A 12,826-nucleotide genomic window follows, 5' to 3' on the forward strand; every position below is an offset into this window, starting at 1 on the left:
CTTAAACTGTTCTCTATTTTCCTTACTGTAAATAGAGCTATTACAGGTCTTTTTAAACTGAAATCTTGATCTGTATTTCAGGATATTTTCTCAGAACAGGCCTTTAGAGGTAGAGTTTCTGGGACAAAGAATGTGAACGTTTACAAGATTCTTGGTATACTGCCAAATGCACTGCCAGAAAAGTGATGGGCAGGTCTGCATTCACCAGCATGTGCCCGTTGGAAGCTTAATGACTTTGGACAAGTTTCTTTTCAATAATCTCTGCTTTAATTAATAAGATAAAATGTGATATATATATATATATGTATATACACATATGTATGTAAGTGTATGTGTGTGTGTTATATCTTTGATTAGCAAAACAATTGCACATTTTTTTCCTCCTAGAATCATTTTTTTAATGGCAAGTGGATTAATGGTTGGTGGAATAAACAAGTCAGAGAGCTTACTTCTCCTTCCCTGGGGTAGATACCATTAGCTGCCAAGAATTCCAGCTCAGCTTGGCTGTTTTTTGTTTTTTTGTTTTTTTAATTAAACATGTCTGTGGGGGAAAATTCCTCCATAAAAGCAACCAAAGAAATCTTTGTGATGGTACATTTCAACAGGGTGTTGAAAGGGGTGATAAGACCATGGCAGAGGTCTTCTCTTCATCCTGAGCATCTCTGTGTCCCAGAGATGCTCTAATTCATTTCAACAGTTCTGTGAAAAAGGACCAGTAAGATGCTTCATCCCTTTTCTACTCATGAGGAGATACAGACTTCAAGAGGGGAGCCTCATGACTGCTCCGTGTCATCTCCCAGGAACCAACTTGTCTTTTTCACTTAGTGACAATAAGCTCAAAGACCCAATGGGTCCCTTCCATTGTCAGACCATGTCTCTCGGTGTGGGGAAATCCAGCCAGGCTTTTGTAAGAGAGTGCCATCTTTAAATGGCAATGTCTGCCAGGGACGAGTATGGGGTAGGACTTTGCCAAATGCCCAGTAATGCTCCAATATTGGCATTTATAACCTAGGTGGAGCCTGGCCCCTCTGAGCCTGGCCCCTCTAACTCCAGAGGGGCCAGGCTCCACCTAGGTTATAAATGCCAATATTGGAGCATTACTGGGCATTTGGCAAAGTCCTACCCCATACTCGTCCCTGGCAGACATTGCCATTTAAAGATGGCCTGAGAAATTAGAAGATTAGACAGAAGTATCCCTATTGGTTTCTGTGACCTTATCTGGACCATGTCCGGTCATTTTATTCAACATCCAGCACAGTCTCTTTTTTGTATCCTAGTCCTATGTGAGCAAGATGGTGTTCTGACCTGAGATGGGTGTCAGAGCTGAGCCTTTGCAAATTAATGAAATGAGAAACATCTCCCTCCTCTGCCCTCCTGTCTCCACCCTGCCCTCTACCACACAAATATGCCTTAGCACTCCAATCCTGACTCCTGCCTCCAGGCTCTGGCACCCTGAGTCCTCTGGACAGAGAAGAGGCATGTATACAGCCTCACTACTTTCCCCCACACCTGGAAGGCAGAGAGATTTGCAATATATCTTCCTAAAGAACAAAACTTGAATTATGGCATTCCTGACTTCCTTGGGGTTGAAAGTCTAGGTAGAATGCTTTCCATGGGTATCACCAATGTCATATACACAGGCTTTAAGAGGTATCTCTTCCAAACCCTTTGTTTTTATTTTCCTTCTGGGGTTCTAGCCTGATATCTTTTGTCCCAGAGGAGCTGCAAATATGTCTCTAGGAATCTGAAGACCTTGGTTCATTCTGTGCAGATTTTAGTGACAAAGGTGGGGGAAGAATCTTCATGCACAAACCCAACACATCTATTTTGAACTTTTGCTCCCGCTGCCATAGTGTTCTGGGCATGTGAAATCCCTCAAGCAATGCAGAGCCAGATGGAGTCTAGTTGTGTCTGAACAGGATTTTGCTTTCAACCCAAGGGACTTGTTATAAGGTGCTTCTCCTTATTCAAGCCCCAACAGTTTCTAGGTCATCTTTCTCCCCATAATACACCTCTAATTCATCTTCAACATTGGCCACCAAAGTAAACCTGACCATATCTGCACCCTATTTCCTCCCATAAGCCCCTCCAAGGGCTTGCCACCACCTTTGGGACAACATCCAGGCTCCAGGGTATGACAAGCCAGGCCCCTCATTACCTGGCAGTCCAGCCTTATCCTTGGTCACTTCCACACATCTCATGCTCCCCCAAATGGGACAGTACACTTGAAGTATCTGGAACCTCTATTTCTCTGCTTTTCTCGTGCCTGTATCTGGCTGACTCCTTCTGAACAAGGTTCAGGAGTCCTCCTTCAAGAATCCTCCCCTGACCTCCCACACACCTCTTTTTAATAACTAAAGTATAGTTGGCTTACAATGTTTTGTTAGTTTCAGGTATACAGCAGTGATTCAGTTACATACATACCAATTTTTCAGATTCTTTTCCTTCATAGCTTATTATCATATATTGAACATAGTTCCCTGTGCTACACAATAGGTTCTTATTGCTTATCTATTTTATATATAGTAATACTAGTTTATGTTAATTTATCCCACCCCCCTTTCCCCTTTGGTAACCATAAATTTGTTTTCTATGTTTGTGAGTTTCTTCCTTTTGACAGCCTTCCACTGTGTGCACTTCATAACATGAGCCGATTTGACACATTTCCTGTGGTGCTGGGTGTCCTTTGGAGCAAGGGCAGGAATTTGATCACCTCTAAGTCTCTGGCATTGTGCCTGCCACCTAGTATAAACTCAGTGGACATCTGTGAATTATTGAAGGTGTTTCACTGCCTGGACGCTGGGGCCTGGATGCTCACCATCATTTTGTCCTAACATCTCCACCTGTCACCCTTAGAAGACAATATCTGATGAACAACGGCTGTGGACTAAATGACCCTTCCCAGGATGGAAGTGTGTTTGCCTCTTAGCCATAGAAGGGGCCCACAGGGTACTTTATCTTGAGAAGGTGAATGTAGAGCTCTTCCCTAAGTCTTTTTTGACTTAGAAAAAGAAGTCAATTTAGTTGAAAGATAAGAGTTGGCGAAAGTGTTTGGTTTGAAGTTAGAGACTGGGAGGTCTGCATACCTTGTCCTTGGAGATTTATCATGTTGGCAAGAGAGTCACTTTCATCACAGGACAACCTCAGAAACAGAGGCTGGCAAATTCCATCCAATCTCATTGCCAAGGCTCTGGATTTATGAATTCACCCATGAACTTGAGACTCCCCACAGTGTCTCCTCTGTTTGTGATAGCAAAGCAGCAAATATACCACACCTGCAGCTACCTCTCTCATATACATCTCCCTCATATACACCTCCATACAAAGAGGGGCAGAAAAGTCTTCTACGTTAAACTCCCTTAAGTGTCTCAAGAAGCAGAAGATGCTCTCTGGGAATTCCCTGTCTGTCCAGTGGTTGGGACTCTGTGCTTTCACTGGCTGGATTCCCTGATCAGGGAACTAGGATCCTACCAGCCATGCAACACAGTCAAAAAGAAGAAGTGGAAGCTGCTTTCTGATTTGCTGGTGAGAAGGGGGAGGTCTGAAGCACCAATACTTTGGCCACCTGATGCGAACAGCCAACTCATTGGGGAAAAACCCTGATGCTAGGAAAGCTTGAAGACAGAAGGAAAAGGGTATGGCAGAGGATGAGATGGTTGGAACGCACCACTGACTCAATGGACATGAACTTGGGCAAACTCTGGGAGATGGTAAAGGACAGTGAAACCTGGCATGCTGCAGTCCATAGGGTTGCAAAGAGTTGGACATGACTTGGTGACTGAACAACAACAACACAGGTGAAGGTCTAGTTATTTAGTTCATTGTTAGGGGATTGTGGATATGCACGTTTACTCAACAGATAGCATTTACTGAAACCCTCTGTCCCAGGCATGGGGTTAGGCAGTGCCTACCTAACTAGGAGATAGTTCTTAGTGGGCCTCTCTCATTTGTCACATCTTGTGAGTGAGGCACAGGCTGCCATTTGTTCTGGACAATCTTTGCAAGGACGTTTATAGAGCAAACAGCTTCAGAGGATGGAGATAGTGCCTCCCTCCAGAGTAGAGGGTGGGTATGCATATTGTCCATTTTAAGGGATTTAGCCCAGTATTTACATTCAGAACTTAATTCACTCGTGTGGACACACAGCTGTTTGGGACTACCCACATCGCCAGTCAGGACTTGGGGACAAAGAGAATGGATGTTCATGTCCTAGCTGTGTTCTAAGTGATGAAGCTCTTTGTCTCTGACCAAGGACTCCTATGCCTTCTGTCTGCACCTGCAGAGTTTTTATAGGCTGCCTCTTAACTCAAAAGAGGTAAAATTTCAGTGCCTTCGTGGTTGCCAAGAAGTTTATTTCCTTATTGAATTTTATATTCAAAACACCATAAAATTCAACTGTCTTTATCTTCATTTAATTCATTGAACAAAAACAGAGAAGTTAAGTAACTCTTCCTGGGTCACAGAGCTAGTTCATATCACAGGGGAGATTTTTGTTCAACTCTGTCTGATTCCAGAACCATATTCTCTCTGCAATGTGTGGAGCTAATACACAGCAAACATTGAATTGCCTGTAGTTTCACTGTGGCCCTAGGCCAGTTAAAATCCTGTTGGCCCTTTAAATCACCCCTGTTGCCATGATGATAAAATATATGCAGCAAGAAGGCAAAGAATTGAGCAGCCTCTCCTCCAAAGGGACATAAACAAGATAAAACATCAGTTCCTCCCACTGCAGAAGAAGTTCTCTAATATTTACACAATTGGCTCCAAGCCTTGACCTACTGCCCTTTCTTCTAGGGAGCGGATGAGATCCATTTCCCACCGACAGGATGGGTTGAGTCATGTGAAATCCAGACTAAACACCAGTGTAGCTGGCTCGATGGGTGTGCTCAGGGTGCGGAATGTCTCGGCCCTTGGGCCGTGTCCAGACCTTGATATGAGCTTAGAACCCTTGTACATTTCCACAGTGCACTGTACTTGTGTCCTGTTGAATCTGCTCATTGCCACATCGCTATGATGGAGACTGACCTATTCCTTCATGGTTCTCTATTGCCCATGGGACAAAGGCCAGATTGCTTAGCCTGGGTCCGAAGGCCCTTGCTGATCCATTCTTGGTCTGCTGTATGATTGACCTAAGCCCCGCTTCCCCTTTGAAGCCATGCTATCCCCCAGGTGGAACCGGCCCCTCCCTACCTGGTGTCCACACTGTCTGTATCACTTCTCTTACAGCATCACTAACACTTTTCCATGTACACGTAGGTGCTTACCTCCTCCACCAAGCCATGTAGCCCTTGAGGCAGGACCTATTATATCCAGCTATGTCTCCCCCGCACTTTGATAGGTACCTCGTGCATGCTTGTAGGTTGCAGCTATACTCTCAGACTTACACATACACATATGATCCATCTGTCTCTGGGTCTGAAACATTATCATTAAATATGCTGATTTCAGAATTGAATACTTTTTAAAAGCACAAATCATCCAAGCAGGGAGGGTATGAATAACATGATGTCATCTAGCTGACCATTTTCCTCTTGATAAGAGTGACTTGGGTTCAAGCTTCTGGGGTGGTTGAGGTGTAGGTGAGGTGTGATGGGCCTGAAAACACTGACTGTCTCTATCTTGTTAATTATCCCACCCAGGACCAGCTCCCGTGGCTCAGAGCTGCTTCTGGCCTCAGCCAGTCCTCAGGAAGAATGAAGATGTTGACACAGGAGCCCAGGCCATGGCTGGCCATGCCCGTTGGGTGGCAGAGAGCTGGCCTGAGTGCCCCAACTCCCTGGCATTCCTGAATCCTGCTGCTGCCTGCTTTGCTCCCAGGAAGAGCACCTGCTGATTCGCCTCAGCCTGTGGAGGGCAGGACCTCCCTTTCCCAGCCTGCTGGTGAGACAGGCCTGTATTCAGATGCTTCCTTGGCTGTTAGAAGCTGTGTGACCTGCAGCAAGCCCTTCCTCAGTCTCCACAGGTGGAGAGAGAGGATGAGGCCATACTCCCGTGGTGTTATTGTGAGGATGAAGGAGGACTATGTGCAATGAAGCTAGGGTTCACACGGAGTATGAACCCTAGCTCTTCTAGCTCTCTCCTCCACCCTTCCAACACCCTTCTCTTCCTCCTTCTGACTGAACAGCCCTTGGAGACTTGGGGTGTGCATACTTTCTCTTATTTGCCATGATAACATCTATTGCAGGCCCAGTGCAAGGATGCTCCAGTCCCTCATAGGAGAAGGAATCAAAGATAAAGCAAGCACGCTCCCTGCCCAGTGGGAACACTATTCATTTGCACACCCATATGTATTGGATGTCACCTGCCCGTGCATGTGACCTTTCTCTCCCTAAATTGCTCTGTCCTTGTGTGGTTGCTTCACCTCTGCAGTCAACCTGTGACTGCTCCCTCCCAGATGGCATCTACACAGAGCCTCGTTGGCTAACCCAGCCTTGCAGCTTCCATGTCACTGACATAGGAGGACTGGGAACAATCTCTAAAAGAATGACATAACCCTTAAGGACACGACATAAACTGGTTAGAGCCAGGTAGCTCCAAGATGGTGGCAGATTTGACTTCTAGTTGACTGTGAACCTCATTATATGCTCATTGTAATACATTAGCTAAATGACACAGCCACAGGCATCATGACAGGTCTGAGGCTGACCATAAAAGGCCAAAAGGTGGGTGTTGGCCCAATTCCTGGAAATCTTTGCCTCTTTCCCAAAACAGTTGGAACAACCCTCCTATTCATTAACCTATGAAATTACCCAGCCCATAAAAACTAACTCCTCTATTTATGGGCCTCCCACCTTCTAAGGAGGGGCTTCCCAGGTGGGGCTAGTGGTAGAGAACCTGCCTGCCAATTCAGGAGACATAAGAGACACGGGTTTGACCTCTGGGTTGGGAGGATCCCCTGGAAGAGGGCGTGGCAACCCAATCCAGTATTCTTGCCTGGAGAATCCCATAGACAGAGGAGCCTGGTGGGCTATGGACCACCTGAGTCCACAGGGTCACAAAAAGTCAGAAATGCTGAAGGAACTTAGCACACACACACCTTTTAAGGTGGCCCATACTCTGTGGAGTGTATTTCTCCCAAGGCTGCTCTCACCTTTTGAGATGGACCATATTCTGTCTATGGGATGTGTATTTCTCTAAATAAATCCACTTCTTGCCTACCATGTTGTCTCTCACTGAATTCTTTCTGTGATGAGACATTAAGAACCTAAGCTTCATTAAGTTCTGAGACCATTGGGCTGGGGAGCAAGATGTTCTTCCATAAAGTTTTCCAGGACACTAGGTAGGCCAGGAGGATGAGGCTGAGGGGAGGGGATTGAGGAAATGAGGGGATAGGAACCCAGGTCCGATGGGCCAGTTCACGAAGTTGCAGTCAGTATAGGCTTCCTGGGGCTGTGGAATGAGGGGTGATGAGCATTCCTCTTCCACAGGCATCAGCCCTCATGGAGACCCAAGGGCTCATTTTTTCCCTGGAGCCTTTTTAAAGGAAGGCACTTCTGAAACTGAGCAGGACCCTGTGGGGTTCCTGAGCACAGATGCCTTTATGTGTCCCCCATTTCTTGTTTATAGGGAACACACTCCAGGCTCCATGACATTTCCTGAGTTCCAAAAAGCAGGTTCAAATAGTTACTGATCAGGGGAGGGAAGAAATGTGGCGACAAAGAAAGAGCAGCCAAGAGACAATAGTGCAGCCTTGGGGCAGGGTCCTGGTGCACCTCAAGGGATACACACAACAATATTTTTGAGCAGCAATATTTTGTTGAGCAGCAGCAGCAACTGTCTTGAATCATTTCTATAAAACTCCTCACTAAATCCCTCTGGATTGGGACACACAGTTTTCGAGGGCACAAGCCTGCTGTGTCCCCCTTTGCCTGGCAAAATAATAAAACTATTCTTTTCTGCTGCTGCTGCTAAGTCACTCAGTTGTGTCCGACTCTGTGCGACCCCAGAGACGGCAGCCCACCAGGCTCCCCCTTCCCTGGGATTCTCCAGGCAAGAACACTGGAGTGGGTTGCCATTTCCTTCTCCAATGCATGAAAGTGAAAAAATAAAGTGAAGTCGCTCAGTCGTGTCCGACTCCTAGCGACCCCATGGACTACAGCCTACCAGGCTCCTCCGTCCATGGGATTTTCCAGGCAAGAGTACTGGAGTGGGGCGCCATCGCCTTTTCTACTTCACCCAAATTTTGTCTCTGAGATTCAATCTGGCACTGGTGCACAGGGCCCAGGTTTTTGGCATCACTTGTATGTGTGGGCTCTGGGTGCTTTTTCTGTGCCCACTGAATGGTGATCTATGTTCACATTCTTTAAAGATGAGGCCATGTGCCCACATATTCTCAAAATCCTAAAGTGATGACACAACAGGAAGGGATATAAGAAGTCATTTAGTGTTTCCTAAAAGTGTTCTAAGGAATTCTTGGTCCACAGTTTGCAAGAGGTATTCTGGGAAGAAATGGGGTTTCTGGCCAAATATATTTGGGCAGTGCTGCCTGACTCTCCCCGCCTGTCATGCATAGGCTGGAATACTGGAGATGACAAGAGGACTTGCACTGGTTTAGCTTTCTTTAAATAGACTATTTTCCAAACCTATCTGTGCACAGAACAGCTTTTTGGTTTGGGCTATTTATAGCCACTTTGCCAAGGTGGTGTTTGGGACATGGATACAGCCAAACCCTTTATTATACAGAAGAGATGTGGAGGGCCAGTGAGCTTGGGTCACCCAGGGAAAGGCCTCAATTTCGGATCAAGTCTCTCCCATCTCTGCTTCTTTCTGTTGTGACTTCCAGCTTCCTTAGATGGTGGCCATTCCTGCCTGAGCTTGGGTCCCATTATTTCCCTAGGGAGAATCCTGCAAGATCTTTTTGCTGACTCCCTGTACAGATGACTCAGCCTTAAGAAACTTGAGCTCTGGGGAGTTCCTGGTTGCCTGGGCTGCAATCTTTTATCTTGGAGCTTCTAGTCTCTAAATGAGTGATTGCTGAGCTGCTGGGACTCTTAGAAAGACCCTCATGCAAGAGGATGGTTAGTAAGTTCACTTTAACTCATGGTTATTCTGAGGAGCCACATCTACTTCTGCTTCATTGACTACCCTAAAGCCTTTGACTGTGTGGCTCACAAAACTATGGAAAATTCTTAAAGAGATGGGAATACCAGACCACCTTTACCTGTCTCCTGAGGAATCTGTATGCAGGTCAAGAAGCAGTAATTAGAACCAGACATGGGACAACTGACTGATTCAAAATTGGGAAAGGAGTACATCAAGGCTGTATATTGTCACCCTGCTTATTTAACTTCTATGCTGAGTACATCATGCGAAATGCCGGGCTAGATGAAGCACAAGCTGGAATCAGATTGCTGGGAGAAATATCAATGACCTCAGATACGCAGATGACATCACCCTTATGGCAGAAAGTGAAGAGGAACTAAACAGCCTCTTGATGAAGGTGAAAGGGGCAAATGAAAAAGCTGGCTTAAAACTCAACATTCATAAAACTAAGATCATGGCATCTGATCCCATCACTTCATGGCAAATAGATGGGGAAACAGTGGAAACAGTGACCGACTTTACCTTCTTGGGCTCCAAAATCACTGCAGATGGCGACTGCAGCCATGAAATTAAAAGATGCTTGCTCCTTGGAAGAAAACTTATGACCAACCTAGACAGCATATTAAAAAGCAGAGCATTACTTTGCAAAAAAATGTCCATCTAGTCAAAGTTATGGTATTTACAGTAGTCATGTATGGATGTGAGAGTTGGACCATAAAGAAAGCTGAGTAACAAAGAATTGATGCTTTTGAACCATGGTGTTGGAGAAGACTCTTGAGAGTTCCTTGGACTGCAAGGAGATCCAACCAGTCAATCCTAAAGGAAATCAATCCTGAATATTCATTGGAAGGACTGATGCTGAAGCTGAAGCTCCAATACTTTGGTCACCAGATTCGAAGAGGCTACTCAGTAGAAAAGACCCTAATGCTGGGAAAGATTAAGGGCGTGAGGAGAAGGGGACAACAGAGGACGAGATGGTTGGATGGCATCACCGACTCGATGGACATGAGTTTGAGCAAGCTCCAGGAGATGGTGAAAGACAGGGAAGCCTGGTGTGCCGCAGTCTGTGGGGTCGCTAAGAGTCAGAAATGACTGAGCGACTGAATAACAACAATGCTCATGAGGAACCATTGAGAAGTGATGCACTGAGGAACTTTCATTGACTGATACACACCAATTATATAAAATTACTTTTGAGCACCCAACACATTTGTTCCTGCCATTGACCCCGAGAGTCCACCAGGGAGGTCAAGTGAGTTGCTCAAGAACCCAGGACCAGGAAAAGAGTAGCCAGGTCCCAAACCCAGGGAACGGACACTCTGCCACCTGCACTCCAGCCACTGGAAGCCATCATCATCAATTGTTATCATGGGAAGGATGATGTGATACTGTGATTTATAATAAATATATATTTGGTCATTCAGATAACCAAAATGTATTTCTCATATATTTTGGTCTTTGTCCACTGTTCCCGGCTTAGAGCTCCCCAAACCCTCAGAATTTCTTAAGTGTTGAGAGTGATAAAGGTGTCTTTTGTTGGTTGAATAAGGTGACTTTTGGAAGCCCCTAAGGTTGTAGGCTGGTTGCCAGGGGAACCAACCATACAATTAGAGGTTTGTAACTTTTAGTATCACCCCCTTGATTTCTGGAATGGGAATGTGTCTCAAGGTTGATGGTCAGTCACCACTGATGGATTTTTTAAAATCTATGGTCAATGGACTTTTTAAAATTGAAGTTTAGTTGATTTACAATGTTTTGTTAATTTCTGCTGTACAGTAAAATGATTCAGTTTTATATATATATATATACATTCTTTTTCATATTCTTTTCCATTATGGTTTATCATAGGATAGTGAATATAGTTTCCTGTGCTATTATGAGGATCTTGTTACTTATCCATCCTATATAATAGTTTGCAATGTGGGTTCAGTAACCTTTTATAATAAATCAGTAATCTGAGTAAATCATGGGTAAACTGATTTTCCCAAGTTCTGTGAGCCCTTCTAGCACATTAATGGAACCCAGGGAGGGAGTGGTTGGCACCTCCAGTTTGTAGCCGGCTGGTGGGAAGCACAGGTGACATCTGAGATGAGGGTGATCCTGTAGGACTGAGTCCTTTACCTGTGAAGTCTGATTCCATCTCTGGGTAGACAGTGTCAAAATTGAGTTGAGTTGCCTGTTGCTGTGGGGAAGCCTTTCCCACACATGTTGGAATTGGGCTTGGGAATGCTTTTCTGATGAGTTTCACTCATATTTTTAGTAGGTCCATTCTTTGTAATACTAGGAATTTGGGAACCAACACTTCAGCCAGTGCCATGGGGTATTTCTAGAGGGACACTGCACCCCTATATTTGTTTCCTGAAGCTGTGCTCATGTGGGGAAGATGCCTGCTGGTCACTGGTCCCTCCCTCCCTCATGGGGCCCAGAAGCCACCTCTATAGACTGTTCTCTGACGCCTGCCCGGTGGAGCCCAGAGCTGTGTCCCAGCATCAGCTCATGGAGTTCATCAGAGAATACAACAATCACAGTCATGTCTTTTGACTCTGAATGCTCTGTTACATTTCAAATTTATTTCCAATCAGAGCTGCATCTACGGGAGACAAAGGTGCCTTGGAGCTCTGGCACCTGCTGTTCCCCCCAAATGTCAAGGGCTGACGTTTGATACCATTGTCCCCAGTCAGCATGATGACAACTCACTCCTTGCTCCCCCAGGCCACCACCCCACTCACACCCAGCGAGGACTTCCACCCCCACGCAGGTGGTAACCTGTACAGCCCAGGAGGACTCAGACCTCCTCCGTCCGGCTGAGCACCCTTGGGTCCTGGGAGAGGACTCTCCAGCTGGATTCCTCCTTCGATCCTTGCCCCCACGCCGGGTGGCACACGGTGTCCCAGGTGAGGTGCGTGTCTTGGGCTGTAGGGGGCGCTCGAGGGCTGCCCAGTGCTGCAGGTGATGGGGCAGGTGGTGGGGCTCTCTTTCCTGGACTGGGAGGCATGGGGGGAGCTGAGTCCTGGTAAAGTCCTTCAGATAAAGTACTCCTTTTTGCTGTTGCCACCGTTGTCCTGGAAGGACGGGTCGTCCTGCAGGGCCACGTCCGCGCTCTCGGCGAACTCCGTGCCCTTGGCCTCGTTGGTGTGGTATGTGCCCTTGTGCCGGTACATGTAGTGCAGCATGAGCAGGAGGAGGCCGACCAGCACGAAGGCCATAGCCGCGATCACGCCTGAAGGAGGGGAAGCACACAACTCAGTGTGGGGGGCAGGGGCTGGACTGGGGTGCGGGCGGGGCAGGCATGCCCACAGGGGTGTGCCAGGACAGACATGCTGCTGGACAAACACCAAGCCTAGACAGGCTGACTCCTTCCTGCCTTACTGTTGCCCTGCCAAGTGCACTTGCCCCTCCCCATGCCCGTCTAAGTGACCCCTGACTTCCCCACTCCCTCCACTCAGCACCCTCAGACTGAGGCTGGAATCATCTCAGAACTGACCCTGTTCTGAGGCCCTCCTGGTCCACTGAGGAAGGCAGACCTCCAAGCATCATCCACAGAATTCAACTCATGCTTTTGCCTAAAACTGAGAAGTTCATGGGACTTGAAACTTTTAATTTTAAATAAGTTTAATTCCAAAGAATTAGGTATTTTACATATAGATATTAAAAGAGTGAAAAATTTTATTTTATAAAGTCACGCTCGTTTTGTAAAACCTGGCAAATATAGAGAAATATAAATGGAAATGAAAATGTCCTTAATCCTTCTACTCAGAAATCACCAGTTAACAACCTGATGTTT

The 12,826-nt window shown here is 46.2% G+C and overlaps 1 protein-coding gene across 2 annotated transcripts in view; it reads right to left on the reverse strand.

Moving 5' to 3' along the window:
* Positions 1-11,592: 11,592 nt before the first annotated feature.
* Positions 11,593-12,826, reverse strand: part of GYPC (glycophorin C (Gerbich blood group)) — a 49,149-nt gene continuing 47,915 nt past the window's right edge. For both annotated transcript variants that reach the window (XM_070389052.1, XM_070389048.1), the window contains one exon: positions 11,593-12,262. In XM_070389052.1, the coding sequence (XP_070245153.1) occupies positions 12,066-12,262 (197 nt within the window). In that variant the 3' untranslated portion in view covers positions 11,593-12,065. The remainder of the gene's footprint in view (positions 12,263-12,826) is intronic.

Source organism: Bos mutus, chromosome 2 (assembly GCF_027580195.1).
Source record: "Bos mutus isolate GX-2022 chromosome 2, NWIPB_WYAK_1.1, whole genome shotgun sequence".
NCBI classification, from domain to species: domain Eukaryota; kingdom Metazoa; phylum Chordata; class Mammalia; order Artiodactyla; family Bovidae; genus Bos; species Bos mutus.